Genomic DNA, 18,905 nt, shown 5'->3' with positions numbered 1-18,905 from the left:
GTGGTTACATTTTGTTTTGCTCAAAATTCCCCTCAGCTGTGTTCTCTGCCCCTGCCCCCAGCGTTCACTGATTCAGTCACAAGGTATTTAGAAATTATCCACCCTCCATCTTTGTGTTGCCCTCCCTCCGTTCCCTCCCTGTCCAATGTATATATGTATAAATGTATGTATGTATATCTTTATGTATGTATGTATGTATATATCTTTTAGATCTAACATCCACCAATGAGTGAAAACATTTGAATTTTTTAATGAACATTTTCAACTTTGTATTTGGCTTTTTGAGCCTGGCTTATTCAACATGACCTGCAGTTTCTCTATTTTCCTACAAATGATGTGATTTCAGTTTCCTTCAAGGCTGTGTAATATTCCATGGTATATGTGTACTCTATCTTCTTTATCCTTTCATCTGTTGATTGAGCTGAATCCATTGTCTTTCCTTCCATAAGTGATCATCTTAGGCATTTTGTCACAGTGATGGAAAGTGAACACACCAGATATTTAAGGCCAGACTGGGCAACACAGAAAGACCCAATCACAAGCCAAAAAACAAGGCCCCAAAGGGTGGCTCCAATGGTAGAGTGTGAAGTCCTGAGTTCAAAACCTCAGTACCATGCCCCCTCCTGTCCCAACCAACCAACCGGGTTGGCGGTAAACTGTGGCTGAGACACAGGGATCACTTGAGTCTAAGAGTTCACGGTCAGCCTAGGTGACATAGCAAGACTCCCCCCCCCCCCCCCCCCCCCCCGCCTCAAATCAACCCATGTCTTCTACCTACCATTGCAGACTTAGATCATGTGTCTGGATCATTACAAAATGAATTTTGTATTTTTTTCAGAGATTAAAAACAAGCTGATAGACTGAAATGGTTAAATATGGCAGGTTCCATAGTGGTTCCTTATATTTGTGGAATTGAGAACACAATATCCAGACAAGTCCATTGCCAGGTTAGCCCTGGGTGGTAAGCTGTTACAGAGCTAGCACCTGCTGTCTGAACTTAGGGCCTTAGGCTTACCAGGTGGGTGCTGTACCACTTAAACCACGCCCTGACCCTTTTTGCTTTAGTTAGGTCTCACTTTTTCTTCTAATTTTTTTTTTTTGCCAGTCCTGGGGTTTGAACTCAGGGCCTGAGCACTGTCCCTGGCTTCTTTTTGCTCAAGGCTGGCACTCTGCCGCTTGAGCCACAGCGCCACTTCCGGCTTTTTGCTGGTTAATTTGGGGTCAGATGTCTCATGCACCTTCCTGCCTGGGCTGGCTTCGAACTGTGACCCTGGGCTGTAGCAACCTGTGCTTTATGTAGGTGAAGTGACTTACCACAAATGAGCTATGGAGCCCAAATCAGCAGCAGCAGAATCACAGCGCCACTCCTTAAAATTGAAGTTTTAATTCCAAATACTGTACTGTCTTAGACAAGCGCTGGCACTGAGAACAGTGTGCTCGATGGGAAGGGAAGGAGGGGTGGCCGTGGGCCGCCACCGCACCGCGCGGCCCACGCGGCCTCGCTGCACCCCACACAAACGGCGAGAGAGACGACGGCCAAGAGAAGGAACCCCGCACCTCAGAAACCCCAGCAAGAGCAGCGAAGACTTTTGGTAGCAAAAATTTCATGGCTCTTAAAGTGACAGTTCTTCACAAGCACTTTTCTCAAACTTAAAAGCTAAAAAAACCAACTGGAGAGGGGACAGTCACGCCGTCTCGGGAGAGCTGCGCCTGCGGCCAAGGTGACACTCGGTGGTCCTCCCGGAAGGCTCGCGCTCCGCAGGCCGGCCGGCCGGCCGGCCGTACTCGTCCCGGAAGGCTGTGCACATGCGCGGGCGCGCGTCACCGCGTTGCTTGCGTCACTGACCGCGTGGCCGCGGCTACGGCTCCTCCTGGGCCCCGCTCAGGTTGCCTTTCTGCACCTCGAGCTCCTCGGCGCTGACCATGGATGGGTCGATGGCGGCGTATTTGGTTCCGTGGAATTGCAGCAAATGGATCTGCGCACACAGGGCGGCCGTGATCGTTTTGTGGAGCTGGGACGGAGCCTCAGCTGCTCCGATCGCTGCCCCGCCCGTGCAAAAAGTGTTGTATCCTAAAAATTACCCGCTAAGTGGAGAAACATTGCTAGACATGGGAGACTTAGACATGGCTGAGACAAGGATTTCGTTACGTGACCCAGGCTGGCCTCCAACTCCTGATCCAAACGCCTCAGCCGCGCAAGTGCTGGGATTACAGATGTGCACCAGAATATCCTACTGGTACATACTTTGGGGGTGCTAGTGGGTCACACCTGTAAAACCCAGCTACTCAGGAGACTGAGACCTGTAGGGTCATGGTTCAAAGCCAGCCTGGCAACAGGCACTCTACCACATGAACTATGTATACATATACCAGCCCCCTTTGCCCAGGCCAGCATCCGGTCGAATCCTACCTATACCTCCCTCATAGCTGGGATGACAGATGACAGATGAGGCCTCACTAAATATCAGGGCTGGGAATGTGGCTTGGTGGTAGAGTGCTTGCCTAGCATGCATGAAGACCTGGGTTTGAAACCTCAGCACCACAGACACAGAAAAAGCCAGAAGTGGCGCGGTGGCTCAAGTCATAAAGCAGTAGAGCTCTAGCCTTGAGCAGAAAGGCTCAAGGACAGAACCCAGGCCCTGAGTTCAAGCCCCAGGACTGGCAAAATAAATAAATAAAAATAAATATCTGGGCTGGCCTTGACCTCCCAATCTCTACCTCCAAGTAAGTATCTGGAATTAAAGCTGTGAGTCACCACACCCAGATAGGCAGTGTTTCCTAAGTTTTCAGATCTCCTTTCTCATTCTACTTGTGCAAGTGAGATGAACGGAGCTAGGAACATGACTTTCTCCATAAGCTTCCTGGTATCTGCCAAAGAAGTCACAACTGTTCTTCATCCTCTACCTGGTAGGCAGAGACTGGGGGGACCATGGCTTGAGGCCAGCTGGGAAAAAGTCAGCGAGTCCCCTCATCTCAAGAAATAAGCTGGGTGTGGTGGGGGGTGCCTGTAATATCCATAGAGGCGGCAAAGGTAACAACTAAAGAAAATGGGCGGAGTGTGAATAAGTGGTAGGGCACTTGCTAGGCATGTGGAGTTCAGACCCCAGAACCCCCCAAAACAGCATAAGAAGTCACCTCAGAATTGCAGTTTGAAGCCAGCTCAGGCAGGAAAATGTGTGATGTTATCTCCAGTAATTACCAAGACACCAGAAGTGGAGCTATTGCTCACATGGTAGAGCACTAGCAGTGAGAAAATGAATCTCAGGGACAGCACCCAGGCCCTGAGTTCAAGCCACAGGACTGACACACACACGCTCCTTTAGGCCTGGTGTGCTCAGCCCATTCCATCAAGTCGGGCTTGGTCATCCCCTCACTTCATTCACTCTCCGAACCGTGCAGATCCACTGGCTGGCTCTGGGCCCCAGGGACCCACCTGGATGTAGAGATTCACCTCCGCGCTTCTGCACAGGTATGGGAAGTTGCCTCCTGTTTTGAGGTGAGCTCGCCGGGCATTTGGGTACAGTTTGTACATTTCTTCCTTGGCTTCAGTGGATAGTGCGCTCTGGTCAAACACCTGAGGAAACAGGGCAGAGAACGGGATTTCACATGGTCCACACAGATGGATGTGCCTCCGCCCAGTGCCGGTCCCCAGTCCACACCAAACCCAGGGCCTCACACTGGGAACACTTCAAAAGCTTGCTCTGCCCACGTTAAACCAGCACGGGGCAATTAGAGCAGAGTGACATTACTATCTGCATGCTTGGAAGTGGATAATTTCCTGACCAAAAAGTCTGAAATCAATTTATTCCTAAATTCAAGATTTAAACAACATGAGGCAAAAATAAAGTTGTTACCTGATTTTTTTTTTAAGCTGGGTGCCATGGATTATACCTATATAATCCTAGCTACTCTGGAGGCTGAGATCTGAGGATCATGGTTTGAAGCTAGCTTGGGCAGGCAAGTCCATGAAACGGCCCTGTGTTCAAGCCTCAGGACCAGGAAAAAAAAAGCAAAGCTGGGTGCTGGTGGCTCACACCTATCGTGCTAGCTATTCAGGAGGCTGAAGATTGCCGCTTGGAGTCAGCTGAGGCAGACAAATCCCTAGCCTTTTATCTCCAAGTAACCAACAAAAAGTGGAGATGTGGTTCAAGGGGTAGAGTAGTAGGCTGGGAGTGAAAACAAAGGCTGAATGGAAGGCCCTGAGTTCAAGCCCTAGCAGTGTCACCCACACACACAAGCAAAAGTTAGGGCTGTAGGTCACTGGTACAGTGCAGTTGGAAGCCATCCCAGCAGTATCGAAAGTCACCTCGGTGAGACACCACCTCCCATCCATTAGGGTGGCCATTATATAAAAAAACACCAGAAAGAACTTGTGTTCAGAGTATGGAGAGAGGGCTGGGAATATGGCCTAGTGGCAAGAGTGCTTGCCTCCTATACATGAAGCCCTGGGTTCGATTCCCAAGCACCATATATATAGAAAATGGCCAGAAGTGGCGCTGTGATTCAAGTGGCAGAGTGCTAGCCTTGAGCAAAAAGAAGCCAGGGACAGTGCTCAGGCCCTGAGTTCAAGGCCCAGGACTGGCCAAAAAAAAAACAAAAAACAGAGTATGGAGAGACCAGAACCTTATGCACTGCTGGGGGCGTGTGGAAACAGGGAGGAAGTTAGCTCCTCAGAAAGTCAAACTCAGAATGGCACAGAAGGCAGTGCCCCCACGAGCAGGCACACACCCACAATAATTAAAAGCAGGGCTCAACAGATACCTTTGTCCCAACGTCCACGAATGCTTTCATTAGTCACCACAGCCAAAGTCCACAAACAACCCAGTGTCCACTGACACAGGCAAGGCAAGAGGAATAATAGGACTCAGCCTTAAAGGCACCATAATTGAACATGATACAGCACCTATGCATCCTTTTTGTTTTTTAATGGTACGAGGGTTTCAACTTGGGATCTTGTATTTATTTGTTTGTTTGGTTTTGTTTTTGGTTGCCAGTCCTGGGCCTTGAACTCAGGGCCTGAGCACTGTCCCTGGCTTCTTTTTGCTCAAGGCTAGCGAGCACTCTGCCACTTGAGCCACAGCGCCACTTCCAGCTTTTCCTATATATGTGGTGCTGAGGAATCGAACCCAGGGCTTCATCTATACGAGGTGAGCACTTTACCACTAGGCCATATTCCCAGCCCTGGATCTTGTATTTATTAAGCAAGTGCTCTGCGACTTAGCCAACACCCCCAACCTCAAAAATCCTCAAGCATTGTGCTGAGTTTGAAACCAATGAGGCACAAGTATCTGAGGTAGCAAGGAAGGCAATTTCACAGATTGTAAGCAGGCTGTGTAAGTCTATGTTTATCTCAATGGTGTTGCTCTTGCCAGGGAAAAAATCCAGGAACTGAGAAAAACTAAAAGCAAGGCAGCCTTTGCAACAGTTCCTATGAAACCATCCGACGCAGTGCGGGTGGGGGGGGGGGCGGGGAGCTCACATCCATGATGGTTACTGGGATGTCCCGAATTTTGTGAGGTTCCACATAAGAGTTCTGACAATTCAGGGTGAGTCTTGAAGCCAGTTCACTTTGCCCCAAACTTTCCAGCTGCAGGAAGAAACACAGGTAATGGTTTTAAAAATAGTTCTAGATATTTATGTTGAAGTCTACAGATGTTTATGCCTCAAAAATTCATCACGTATAGCAGGTTCCACAGGCAGAGCAAGCCAATGTGTGCCCTTCACAGGTGATAGACAGCCGGGCACTGGTGGCTCACACCTGTAATCCTAGCTACCCAGGAGGCTAAGATCGAAGGACTGCATTGTGGTTCAAAGCCAGCCTGGGAAGCAAAGGCCTTGAGACACTCATCTCCAATTAACCACCAGAAAACTGGAAGAGACTCAAGTGGTAGAGCACTAGCCTTGAGCTGAATAGCTCAGGGATAGTGCCCAGGCCCAGAGTGCAAGCCCCATGACCAACCAACCAAAAAAAAAATTGACAGACATTTAAGGGATCTTTGACCTGGAAGAGATCTCAGCAATCACCAATCACCTGCCCATTAGCTCCTAAATGCAAGCCTGCAGACCTGGTTCATCACATTTACCTGAGAAGGAAGGGTAACGTGAAACTGCGCATCTCAGCCAGGTGTGGGGGGCTGTAGAAGGCGCCACTCGCAATCCCCGCACTGGGAGGCAAAATGATTCTTGGCCCTAGCTACAGAGTTGAGACTCGGTCTCAACACCAAAACTGACAACCGAATCTCCCAGATTTCCAGATCCCATACCCAAAGGATTCCAGGCAGACTGTCTCATGTGAAGCCTTAGGTTCTGTTCCCAAGATGGGACTCTTACTATATTGACCAGGCTGGCTTTGAACTCTCAATCCTCCTGCCTCAGCCTCATGTGTCCTAGTATTACAGGAATGAGTGACCATGCCCAGGCTTCAATAAAAAAAATCATGTTTGGCTGATACATAATAAATATTGTATATATTAATATGGCACTGTACAGTCGGTAACGTTTAAGTCAGGTTAGACATACCTTGAACATCATCTGTTTAGGTAAAAACCTTTTAAAACCTTTCCTTCTAGAGTTCTGCAGTTTAGTACAGTACTGTTTTACTCGTGGGGGGACAGGATGTTGACCGGCCCTCGCTTGGAATCTAGATGTTCCCCAGGCCATGTGGGTGAAGGGCTGCAGGAGGGCACTCACGCCGCCAGGCCTTACCGGCGGGGCTAAAGCATTCAATGTTGGGGTGGACCTCCCTTGGGGTCCCTGTGGAAATCCCCTGTACATGGCGCCCCATGCCCTGGCTAGAGTCTCACCCTGTCCACCATGAAGTCAATGGCGTCAGCCATCATAGGGTCCACGGGGCCGGAGGAGAAGTTCCCGAGGACGATTTTTTTGAGCATGAAGGCAGGCATCAGCCAGAAGCTGTAAAACAAAGAGCGGCAGGCGTGACGCTGATGCTTTCCTGGCACTTCAGTGCCACGTGGAGCTGGTTGCCCCCTTCCCTGCCAGCCTCTGCAAGGAGCAAGCATTCCTGCAAGCCTCGCCGCCCCCAGCAGTGCAGTGCACACTCAAACCAGAGGTGAGGGGTTCGGGAAATTTCTGGAATGGGCTCTCTCTTCTATTTATGAAGACACTTCATTTAATTTACCCAGTTGAGCTTCACCTAGCTACCTGGGCAAAAGCATCAGCAAGGAGGACGGGTATCGGAAGACAGTGATCTGCAAGTCTGAGGACAGGGCAAGAGGAAGACTGCAGTCTGCAGAGGGTGGATGGTGCAGAGAAAGGCCCACACTGGACATGCATTGTCCCGGAGCAACCCTGGGTAAAAATGGACCGTGGGGAACAAACTGCTTTTCTGGCAGACACAGGTGCTGTGTATGTGGGACTGATACTCCACTGGCACATTAGACGACAGGATGGTTACTCTGTAATGATGGCCTGCGTAAATGCAAGGCCGCCCCTCTTGCCATGCAGAGCCAGAGGTTTATGGTCCAAAGTCAACCTGGGCGAAAGCACAAGACCCTACTTGGCAAACAAACTAAAAAAGGAGCAGAGGTGTGACTCAAGTGGTGAAGTGCTTGCAAACGAAAGTACTCAAGTCTATGATGGAATGGCTAGAAGGAAACAAGAATCACACTGGCTGCCCCAATATTCTGGGGGGCATTTGTCACCATTTCCATCTTCTGATGGACCACATATGTGTTCTAGTCTTTCCAACTTGGTAACAGGAACATGAGAGAAGGAAATCAAGTCTGCATCAAGGTTTATCACACTAAAACACACCAAACATCTCATGAAACTGTCAGCCAATATATACACAACTACCTACACAAAGTCCATGTAACTGAAGTTATTGTAGAGCAATGAAGACAAATTGTCCAAGTGTCTGAGCAGATAGTCAACCACTGAGTAATGGAAAGAACTGGACATCGACTTCATGCGGTTCTCTCTCTCTCTCTCTCTCTCTCTCTCTCTCTCTCTCTCTCTCTCTCTCTCTCTCTCTCTCTCTTTCTCTTTTGGTGCTGGTCCTGTGTTTTGAGAGGGTCTGGACACTGTCCCTGAGCTTTTTCACCCAAAACTAGTGCTCTACCACTTGAGCCATAGCTCTATCTCTGGTTTATTGGTGGTAAATTGGGGATAAGAGTCTCACAGACTTTCCTGCCTGTGCTGGCCCTGAACCACAATCCTCAGATCTCAGCCTCCTTGGTGGCTAGGATGACAGGTGTGAGCCACTAGTGGTCCGATCAATCCTCTTTTACAAAGGTGATCATTCTAATTTTAAAAGACAGAGAAGTTGCAGAAGACAAAAGCAGATATGAATCTTTCCTTCCCACTGCACCAAAAACAAATGAAACAAAACAACAACAAAACCCAGGCCAACACTCAAGAACATTCTGACCTGCTGTTTGTGTCTCACCTGTTTGCAGTCCATGTCTGGTTGAAGATGGAGGTGTCGCTGAACGCATTGCAGAGGATGAGGGAATGGACTCTAGGAGACTTGTGAGTGTATTCTGCAAATTTCTGGGCCAAAAAGCCTCCCAATGAAGCTCCAAATAGATGGACCTAATTATATATATATAAACAAACATAAGGCAGAGGCTGGAACTCAGATCCATTCCAAACAGGAGTATAAAAAAAGTTGCTTCAATTATCATTAATCCCAGAATATAATGTCATTGATGTTCAATAGTCTGAAATATCTACATGGCAGCTAGAAATTTAAGAAACGATATGTTTAAATGTAATTTACACACCCCATCAAGAAAACAACACAACTGTGCATTCAAATGACATATACTCAGAGATTGTATTAGAAAAAAATGAGACCCATTGCTGGGCACTGGTAATTACAAGCACTGCCTGTAATCCTAGCTACATAGGAGGCTGAGATCTGGGGGTTGCAGTTCAAAGCCAGCCCAGGGAAGAAAAGTCTGTGAGGTATTTTATCACCAATTCACCACCAAGAGCCTAAAGTGGAGCTGTAGAACAGGTGATAGAGCCCCAGTCTTGAGCACAAAGAGGTTTACAAGATAAATGTTATATTAAAAACACATGGAGGGCTGGAAATATGATCTAGTGGCAAGAGTGCTCGCCTTGTATACATGAAGCCCTGGGTTCCATTCCCCAGCACCACATATATAGAAAAAGCCAGAAGTGGCGCTGTGGCTCAAGTGGCAGAGTGCTAACCTTGAGCAAAAAGAAGCCAGGGACAGTGCTCAGGCCCTGAGTTGAAGGCCTAGGACTGGCAAAAACAAAAACAAAACAAAACAAAAAAACACATCGAGTAGTGGCTGGGAATATGGCCTAATGGCAAAAGTGCTTGCGTTGTATACATGAAGCCCTGGGTTCAATTCCTCAGCACCACATATATAGAAAAAGAAGTGGAGCTGTAGCTCAAGTGGTAGATGCTAACCTTGAGCAAAAAGAAGCCAGGGGCAGTGCTCAGGCCCTGAGTCCAAGCTCCGGACTGGCCAAAAAACAAAACAAAACACCAAAGCCAAACAAAAAACACATGGAGTAGGGGCTGGGAATATGGCTTAGCGGTAGAGTGCTTACCTAGCATACATGAAGCCCTGGGTTTGATTCCTCAACACCATATAAACAGAAAAGGTCAAAAGTGGTGCTGTGGCTCAAGAGGTAGAGAGCTAGTCTTGAGCAAAAAGGAGCTAGGGACAGTGCTGAGTCCAAGCCCCAGGACTGGCCAAAAAAACCCCAAAACAAAACCAAAAACCAAAACACATGGAGTAAATTAGTTCCAGGGTACTCACTTTATCCAATTGTAAATGGTCTAAAAGTTTTCTGAACCCATCACAGAATTCAAGGTGATCCCAATAAACTGGATACTGCAGCTGAAATGACAAGTTCATTTTAATAAACCATAGTAGTGCAAATGCAACTCCTATTTAAAAAACAAACAAACCTTATATAATAGCATTTCTCGTTTGCTCAAGCTTTGCCTCTTATTCAAAATACAGGCAAGCTTTCGCTTTCTTCTAAACTTTATTGATATTTTACCAAAGGACCACAATTTCAAGAGAATAAGAAGTGAACATACTCTAGTGATATACGTGAGTAACAACTTCGATTCACATTGGTTGGAGGGAGAGTAGATCAGAACTGATCCAAGCAAAGACATGGTGTCTTTCCGGATGGGAATGTGGCTCAGTGGCAGAGGCCTGCACCCAGCAAGCACCAAGCCTTGAGTTCAAACGCCAGCTGGGGGTGGGGTGGGGTGGGGGATGAGCTGGCTGCTAGTGGCTCATACTTGGAAATCATAGCTACTTGGGAGGCTAAGAGGGAGGATTGTGGCTTGAGGCCAACCCTGGGGAGAAAAGTTCCCCTTTTTAACCTATAACTAGGCCCAATGACGATGGGGAACAAAGTAGGCGGACTGGGGCTCAGGCATGCTGCTGGACGGAAGTCCTAAAAATCAGTAAGAAATGGGGCTCAGTGGTGTCTCACCAGCCTAGCAAGTGCAAGCCTGGCAAGAGGCAGCACTGTTTAATCCCAATTGTATTGTGAGTGGAGGATATTATGCTCAAAGAGCTCAAGAGAGCTGCAAATAACATTTGTTCTGAGGAGGGATCCCTCTCGTTAGTAGAGTTTCTTTAAGGAGTGATCAATAAAATGGTTCTTTTGAATTGACTTAGTCATCGTGTCTGGTTTCTTGTTCTTTATGACACCGAAAAGAGTGTGGCACGTCACCCTAAGAAGTCTGTTAATGTGATGAGGACAACAACAAGGCACAAACTCATTTCTAGAGGACTGAGGCTTGTCCCCCTAAGGATTTCCTCAGTTTTATTATTGAGTTATTTTTTATCAGTTGTAGGGCTTGAAGTCAGGGCCTGGGCACTGTCCCTGAGCTTCTTCTCAAGGCTAGAGCTCTACCACTACAGGTGAAGTGCTAGCTTCCCGTTTTTACCTACATTAAACCCATCCAACAGGCTTGTTGTTTAAGTACTTACATTTATTCTGTTGAAGGAGAGAAACAATCACTGGAATACATACCATCATATACATTATAGGATAATTTTGGATTTGATATATTGCTCTTATTATTAAAATTCTGTTTGTGTAGCCAGGTGCTGGTGGCTTACACCTGTAATCCTAGATACTCAGGAGGCAGAGATCTGAGGATCAAGGTCAAAGCCAGCCCCGGCAGGAAAGTCTGTGAAACTCTTATCTCCAATTAACCACCAGAAAACCAGAAGTGTTCAAAGTAGAGTAGAGCTTTAGACTTGAACAAAAAAGCTCAAGAGACAGCACCTGAGTTCAAACCCCATGACTGATTAAAAAAAAAAAAAAAGGTGACTATCATAATCAGTAATCACAAAGAAAAGGACAAGAAAGTAAGCTGAATATGAATACTAACACAGCAATACTTACAGCGATCACCCGGTAACCCCATCCAGTCAACGCCAAAATTTGCTGGAAAAATACATCTGCAGTTCCGCTGACAGGGGGAAGAAATATGAGAGGACACCTGATAGTTCTGGGGCCCGCATCATAGAGTGACCATATCTTGCTGTCATCATCATCTACGATAATCTGTGGAGATAAAGTGACAAGGCAAAAACAGGGGCTCTTACATTTTGGTTTTGAGGCATTCATACTCCCTTGATCTGGGGGTGGAGGAAGGGGGGTCCCAGAGGATCAGCACACACAACTGCTCTGATTGCCTTTTCTTCCCTTTGGTTCCACAGAGCTGCTTTTTTCTTTCTTTTTTTAAAAAAAGTTTCTTGTCTTTCCATGATAACAGGAAGAAACTTGATCTAACAATCAACAGTAAACTCTGGGCGTGGCATCTGTGGCCGCCCATACTTGTGGCTGTGTGTTTGTGTGTGCACGCGCATGCATGTACAAGAAGGAAGCTGGCAGTTGGTTTCCCATGCTGGCCAGGATCGGCAGAACGCCACAGAGACCAGTACCCCAGTTCAAATCAATATTTGCTCTACTTTTAGGCTGGAAAACCCCAGGGCTCCAAATGTTTGGGGCGGAGCCCCCTGGCTGGCTCCACGCGTGGCTCTCAGGACAGCAACACACTGACCCGAGGTCACTGCGTCACAGCCAATTCACAGGGCCAGGCAAAGTCCACGGAGACCCAGCAACGTCCTGGATCTCCCAACGCCACACACAGCGTCTTCACCTTTCTATGCTGCCACGCACATTTCTGTCTTGCTTTCCTCCCTTGTTTCTTGTGGTGAACAAACAAACAAGCTGGGTGCCCGGTGGCTCACACCTGTAATCCTAGCTACTTAGGGGATCTGAGGATCGAAGTTCAAAGCCAGCCCAGGCAGGAAAAGTCTGTGAGACAATCATCTCAAATAAATAAATTTTAAAAAAATCCAGAAGTGGCGCTGTGGCTCAAGTGGTAAAGTGCTAGCCTTGAGCAAAAGAAGCTCAGGGACAGGGCCCAGGCCCCGAGTTCCAGCCCAGGAATGGAAACAAAACCAAACCTCTGAATAACCTTTGACAATGCATACCCCCAAATTCCAATCTTATAAATAAAATCATGTAAGATTTAAACACATCTTCCAGGGAATTATCCCAATAATTCAATTTGGAAGAAAAGTAACATGGATAGCACGTTCTGAAAACGGACAAGAGAACATAGCTATAATTAAATATGCCAGTTATTTCGCCTTTCTCAAGAGTTCTCTGTGAATGGTCATTTTGTCAGAATTCCTATAAAAAATAACATTTATTTAGGTGGGTCACGGGGCTTGAACTTGGGGCCTTGGTGCTGTCCCTGAGCTGTTTTGCTCAAGGCTAGCCCTCTACCACTTTGAGCCACAGCTCCACTATCAGCTTTTGAGTGGTTAACTGAACATAAGAGTCTCATGAGACTTCTCTGCCCAGGTTGGCTTTGAACCATAATCCTTAGATCTCAGGCCTCCCGAGTAGCTACGATTACAGGTGTGAGCCACCAGCATCTGACTCAAAATTTTAATAGATTTATAAAATATCACTGTAATCCAATTCCAAACCCTGTACTCCTGGGCTATGTTTGCTATAATGTCAGGAAACCACAAGCCTGCCTTCCCATCTGTGAACACGCACCTCACATCACCATGTCAAACTCTTCACAGACCAAAGATATGTGAGGAGTTCCAACAGTGCCAGCCACACAGTAGGTATCTTGCCTATAGGTGGAGAATTGCATCTCCTATGTCTACAGAAAAAGACTTTTTTTTTTTTTTTTTTTTTTTTTTGCCAGTCCTGGGGCTTGAACGCTGGGCCTGAGCATTGTCCCTGGCGTCTTTTGCTCAAGGTTAGCACTCTACCACGTGAGCCATTGTGCTACGTCTAGCTTTTTCTGTTTATGTGGTACTGAGGAATTGAACCCAGGGCTTCATGCATGCTAGGCAAGCACTTTATACTAAGCCACATTCCCAGCCCACAAAGACTTTTTTGAGCAGTACTGTGTTTGAACTCAAGGTGTGCACTTGCTAGGCAGGTGCTCTACCAAGCCATGTCCCTGGGCCTTTTTGGCTTCAGTTATTTTGTAGGTAGGCTATTTTTGCCCAGGTTAGCCTCGAACCTTGATCTTGTGTAGTGAGGACTTACAGAGACGTGCATCACCACACCCAGCTTGTTTGAGGTGGGAGAGGGTAATGTTTTTACTTGAGCTGGCCTCCAGATGCAATTCTCCTCACCTGCTCCCAGGAGTACAGGTATGGGCCACAGCACCTGGCTCCACTGTTATTAACTGAAGCTTCTATTACTCTCCTGCCAAGGTGGGAGGGGTAAGAATTCTGTCTACACTGGGTTGAACCTACTGGAGACCAGAGACGAGCGACGATCTTGATATCACTGGATTCTAACACTGGCATAGAGTTTTATTCTGTGATGGGAATACCCTTGATCTGGGATCTCCAAACATTTAGGATTACCTTGGGGCTCAGAGTCAACAGCCAAACTCCAATGTAAGAGTTTACTAAGGTTTTACTAATACACTAAGTACACAGGCTTCTGGGAGAAAATTATGGCAGAGGAAGTTCAGCATGGCAAATGGAGACTATATTGTGACCTGTTTGAAATCTGAAGTCTGAGGAACAGAAATACAATCTGACTACTGAGCTGAGGTGTGGCTTAAGAGATAGAGTCAGATGTGAGTAGAAAAGCCAAGTGAGAGCGTCAAGGTCTTGAGTTCACGTTCCACACCACACACACACACACACACACACACACGTAAAGAATACTATTATTATGCTTGCTTTTCCTCTTGAGTCTCAAACGTTGACTGCATGTGACACAGCTGAACTTTGTGCTGTATAACCCATGATCACAAGCAACAATCTCTACTCTCAAAAACTACTAAGACTTAGCATCTAAATCACACATAAAAACAGCACAAGAGTCTGTAAACAAGAGGTGGAGAAAACCATACATACCTTTTTAAGGGGAACTGTACTTCTAAACCAGTTATAATCAGGGGAGATTTTAATCTCTCCCATGGTCAGCCGAAATGGAGGTTAACCCTGAAATAAAAGCATGTTTACATCAGAAGTGAACACAGTCTGGTCTTGCTAGATCAACAATACTTTAAAACCACGGAAATGGGCTATTTTACCTCCTCAGTAGCCACTTCACTGAGAAAACAATTCGGTGGAATGGTATAATCACAGAGCAGAGAGACTGTCTTTCAACCCCTTAGTTCCTCTAGACTAGAAAATGGGCGTGACTTCCTAAGACAATATGGCTACAGTGGAGAACAGGCAGAGGCCAGTTCTTCAACACCCCATGGTGAGCCTTAGTTACACATCAGGAACTGCAGTCCCTTTGAACTACCTCAGAGGTCCACTGTGATACAGATCCTCCTGTCTGATTACAGGGAACCAGTCCCTGTAGAGAAAGGAGTTACAGCCAGCCTGTTGCTTCATGAATTCACAGCCAGCCAGAAATGGCATTAATCGGAGTTCAGAAACTCCTTCACACAAAATGCAGGCAAGCCTGCCATTCTCAAGGATGTGATTCAAAGACACATAAAAGACACCCTGAAAGAAAATGATAGCAACAAAGCTCTTCAGAGAGACACCTCTAGCTTTTACAGCTCTCTACCTTTGATACAACTCTCTTCCAGCTTGTTTCCTCCTCAGTGAGTTTCACAGCTCTATGCCTGGGGCCTAGAACAGGGCCTGGCACACAGCAGCCTTATCTTAAGGGAGGCCCTTCAACAGTCCCTGCAAACTTTGGAAAGGCTGAGCTTCTGTTGCATCATAACAGGAACATGAAATTATAATCCCTGCTGCAGATTCTTATGGCCAACTGAGGAACTTCCACCCACCTGCTAGGAGCCACATCCTGCTACATCACCAACAAGGTAACCCAGGAGGAGGTTAACTCCTGGCCTGACTCTCAACTGTTATTTTGGAGAAAGCTCTTAAGGCTGGCAAGGAGTAGGGTTTTCTAATCTCAGTGAAGTTCTTCCTCATTCCTTGGCCCTCCAGATCTGCTCCCAAAGGGACACAACATGGGGCCCCTATGGTCCCTACCTCTAGAAGCTACTATACAGAAGTCCCAGGAAACAGTAAATGGAGGCATTCCAGTATTAAAGCAACTCCCAGGGCTTCATGTGTATGAGGTGAGCACTTTACCACTAGGCCATATTCCCAGCCCCACCAACTCAATCTTTTTTTTTTTTGGCCAGTCCTGGGGCTTGGACTCAGGGACTCAAGGCTAACACTCTGCCACTTGAGCCACAGCGCCACTTCTGGCCATTTTCTGTATATGTGGTGCTGGGGAATTGAACCCAGGGCCTCATGAATACAAGGCAGGCACTCTAGCCACTAGGCCATATCCCCAGCTCACTCTTGATACTGTAATAATGATCTTATTTCAGAGGCATGGTACTTTCAAAAAAATTTGTTAAAATCCCCAGTTATTTAAAAAATACTAAGTAAATTAGTGGATTTATATGCTGAAAAATCTGTGTGCTTAAACACAGCTATTATTCATACTAAAAAAAAACCCTTCAATTTTGTTTTGCAGATTAACGTGTTAAAATAAGCCATTCTAAGCAGTCACAACTGGTTATTATGGTTCAATAAAGCAACTAGTACAGTTAATTCTGCAAGACTTTATAATTGGGCAAGTTTTAAATACTCCCACACCACCTAAATATTTCCTACATTTAATAGTATCTTTCCAGAAACAAGTACTTAATTCTACAGGAGGTAATATAAAACAGGCTAAGTAAATAAAGCCAACAGATAAAGCCAGGTGCCAGTGACTCATGCTGTAATCCTAAACTATTCAGGGAACTGAGATCTGTGGATCATAGTTCAAAGCCAGCCTGAGCAGAAAAGTCTGTGAAACACTTGTATCCAATTAACTAGCACAAAGCCCAAAGTGGAGTTGTGGCTCAGCACCAACCTTGAGCAAAAAAGCTAAAGGACGGTACCTGAACCTGAGTTCAAGCTCCAATACCAGTGCACACATGCACACACGCATACACAAGCGCACGCACACACATAAACCAACAGATGTAGAAACTATCTTCCTAATCAAAACCAGGAATGTTTGCTTCTAGAAGCAACAAGCATAACATCTTTTTTAAAAAAAAGTATAGTTGGGGAATCAATTGCAATACACAAACCAAAGTACCTTGTCAACTCAGAGGCACTCAAGTTCACCCAGCCAGCCACCTCTGCCCACAGCAGAAAGCAGAGAGCAGCTCCTTACCCACTGTCCTCAAGATAATTCCCAGCCACCTGTAATGCATTACAACGAATCTTGCAGGGCTGACAGCTGTGACTACATTTTTGTAGGAACAAGTGATTGGAACACTTGTGCTAGTTTGGCAGTCATGGAGGTGAGATTCGTACCAAATGTTGCATGGGACCAGCTGATGTCCATGAGAAAAAAAGGGCCCCCTGCTGCAAAGAGCTGGAAAGGGGAAAGCAGCTGTAAGGGGATGATGAAAAGCAAAGTTTGTTTGTGCTCTTTCATCCACCCATGCGCTATGCTTTGCAAGTCACAAGGGAAACATTCTGTGCTCAATACAGAAGGTTAGCTGAGATTGTGATCAAACTGGTCAGGATTCAGTAAGGTGGACATAGTGAGTTCCATGTGATTTGATCTCATGTGAACAGGCTCTTCACAAAAACAAAGGCACCTGTTCATGCTGGTGGGGAAAGGGCCACAAAGGATTAGCCTTATTGTGACTAAGGAAGCCCCACCCCTGGGGGGACAGTTTGAGAGCACCCAGGCTTCTCTTACCCTTATGCTGGTGGGTGATAAAGCTGGCAGTTAGGAATGTGCACCTGTCCAGGATTCCAGCAGAATGGCCAGTCCATATCTAAGAAAGTTGCTTGACAAATGTTCAAGTCACAAATTTCTGATTCTTGACCTCAATTTAGTTGATTTTCAAGTGGACAATCTGTGATGATTAATAATCATAATCCTAGCAAAAGCCAAGTATTAGCTCTAAGAGTATCTGAAAGGTTTGGTTGATTGTTTTCTTTTGTTTAGTGCTAGAGATTGAATTCTGGGTCTTAACCATGCCAAGTATGAACTTTTCCCACTAAGCTACACCCCAGTCCAGCAATTACTTTTTAATGCAGGTATGCATCCTGCATATCAGTGCTGTCCTTTTAGGAGTCTCTAAAGAATACATGTCCCTCTTTTCTCCAGCAACCTACTCCATTATCTGTAAACCTCATAGGAGGTAAAGCTGCCTAATTGACATCTCTTCTGTGACACTTCTTCCAGGGCTCTTAGTGTAAAAGCTTTTGTAAATCTGGACGCAGTTACTCCTTCAGTCTGTTGAAGCTCTGGGCTATGAGAAACTATATCACTGCAGGTGGGGACAAAGCAGTCGCAAAAGCACCTAGTTCCTCAGAAAAGGGTGAGACGCACCAACCTTGCTACTTTCCTCTTCCAGCATTCAATTCACAAGCCTCGCACCTGGCCTATACTAGGCCATGACAAAAGCCTTGGGCACCATCTCCAGAGACAACTGGCCTCTACTCACAGTTCTTAAAAGTTTACTAGAATAACATGCTCCTGGGCCAGGAAACCCCAGCCCAGGATGATTTAAATGGGAGGCCGCTTTCAGGCTCCTGCCCTCCGCTTGGGCTCCCCCAGGCCTTCACCAGTCACACGGGGTGGGGGGAGGTCACACAAAGGCGGTCGCGAGCACACCGAGCAGAAACCACAAGACTGGAGGCACACAAGAATGCGATCACGTGCACGGTCACATGGGCACGTCCACTCGTGGGCTACACTAAGTCACACCCAGCCCCGGCAGCCGCGCATGCTCCGTACACACCCACCTACGCCCCTCCACACCCACGCGGCGCTGCCTCGGGCCTCGCCCACCCCTTACCTGCCCAGGCCGTCCCCACGTCCGTCCCTTTCTCTAGGGCCCGAGTCGGCTCTCACCTCCAGCCCGGTTTAGCGGCGGCAGCGGCCGTGTGGGCGGAAGCCGTGGCGGCCCGGTGGGACCCGTAGGCGTGCAGGGCGGCGGGGCGGGGGGCGCCGCGGAGGCCGGCCTCCAAGGGCGGGGCGCGCGGCCGAGCGAGCTCGGGCCGCCTCCCTCCTCCGGAGCCGTCTACTCTCTTGCGCGAGTCTCCCGCTTCCGGGTTCGGAGGGGGCGGGACCACGTTGCGAGGGGAAGGGGCGTGCCCACGTCGTGGGAGAGGCGTCGTCGCCAGGGGGCGTGGTCGCCCGCGAGAAGGGGCGGGGACGGGAAGGGGCGGTGCTACGCGGCCCCCCGCCGTCACCATGGCGACGGGATGGCGATGTGGAAGGCCCCCCGGAAGGCCCTAACGGAGGTGGCGGGGCTGGGGACCAGGTCGGAGTCGCCCCTGGGCCGGCGCTGGGTCACCTATCTGACGTGGGCGCCTGGGGAACTTAAGGTATGGAAGGAAGGGGCGCGGGGCCCCTGCTGTGCCAAGCTTTGGGGCGTGGGG

At 47.5% G+C, this 18,905-nt stretch overlaps 1 protein-coding gene across 4 annotated transcripts; it reads right to left on the bottom strand.

Moving 5' to 3' along the window:
- Positions 1-1,368: 1,368 nt before the first annotated feature.
- Positions 1,369-18,578, bottom strand: Spg21 (SPG21 abhydrolase domain containing, maspardin). 4 transcript variants are annotated; one of them, XM_048332574.1, is made up of 9 exons: positions 18,376-18,578; positions 14,385-14,471; positions 11,377-11,538; positions 9,759-9,839; positions 8,408-8,553; positions 6,804-6,912; positions 5,480-5,587; positions 3,434-3,574; positions 1,369-1,976 (listed from the first exon to the last, which is right to left on the bottom strand). In XM_048332574.1, the coding sequence occupies exons 2-9, from the start codon at positions 14,445-14,447 to the stop codon at positions 1,860-1,862; spliced, it is 927 nt and encodes a 308-aa protein (XP_048188531.1). In that variant the 5' UTR covers positions 14,448-14,471; positions 18,376-18,578; the 3' UTR covers positions 1,369-1,859. The 4 variants fall into 4 exon arrangements, with proteins under 4 accessions (XP_048188531.1, XP_048188535.1, XP_048188533.1 ...); XM_048332578.1 differs by lacking the exon at positions 18,376-18,578 and adding an exon at positions 18,320-18,338; XM_048332576.1 differs by lacking the exon at positions 18,376-18,578 and adding an exon at positions 17,212-17,565.
- Between the last annotated feature and the right edge of the window lie 327 nt (positions 18,579-18,905).

Source organism: Perognathus longimembris, chromosome 23 (assembly GCF_023159225.1).
Source record: "Perognathus longimembris pacificus isolate PPM17 chromosome 23, ASM2315922v1, whole genome shotgun sequence".
Taxonomy (NCBI): Eukaryota; Metazoa; Chordata; class Mammalia; order Rodentia; family Heteromyidae; genus Perognathus; species Perognathus longimembris.
This window is presented reverse-complemented; position numbering and strand designations above follow the sequence as displayed.

Bases quoted from the DNA above. Each gene is read 5' to 3' on its own strand.
- Spg21 (XM_048332574.1), bottom strand. From the start codon at position 14,447: ATGGGAGAGATTAAAATCTCCCCTGATTATAACTGGTTTAGAAGTACA. The intron at 11,539-14,384 runs GTATGTATGGTT...TTATCTCCACAG, and splicing joins GTACAGTTCCCCTTAAAAAG to ATTATCGTAGATGATGATGA. The intron at 1,977-3,433 runs GTGGGTCCCTGG...CTGTGTGCGCAG, and splicing joins AGGTGAATCTCTACATCCAG to ATCCATTTGCTGCAATTCCA.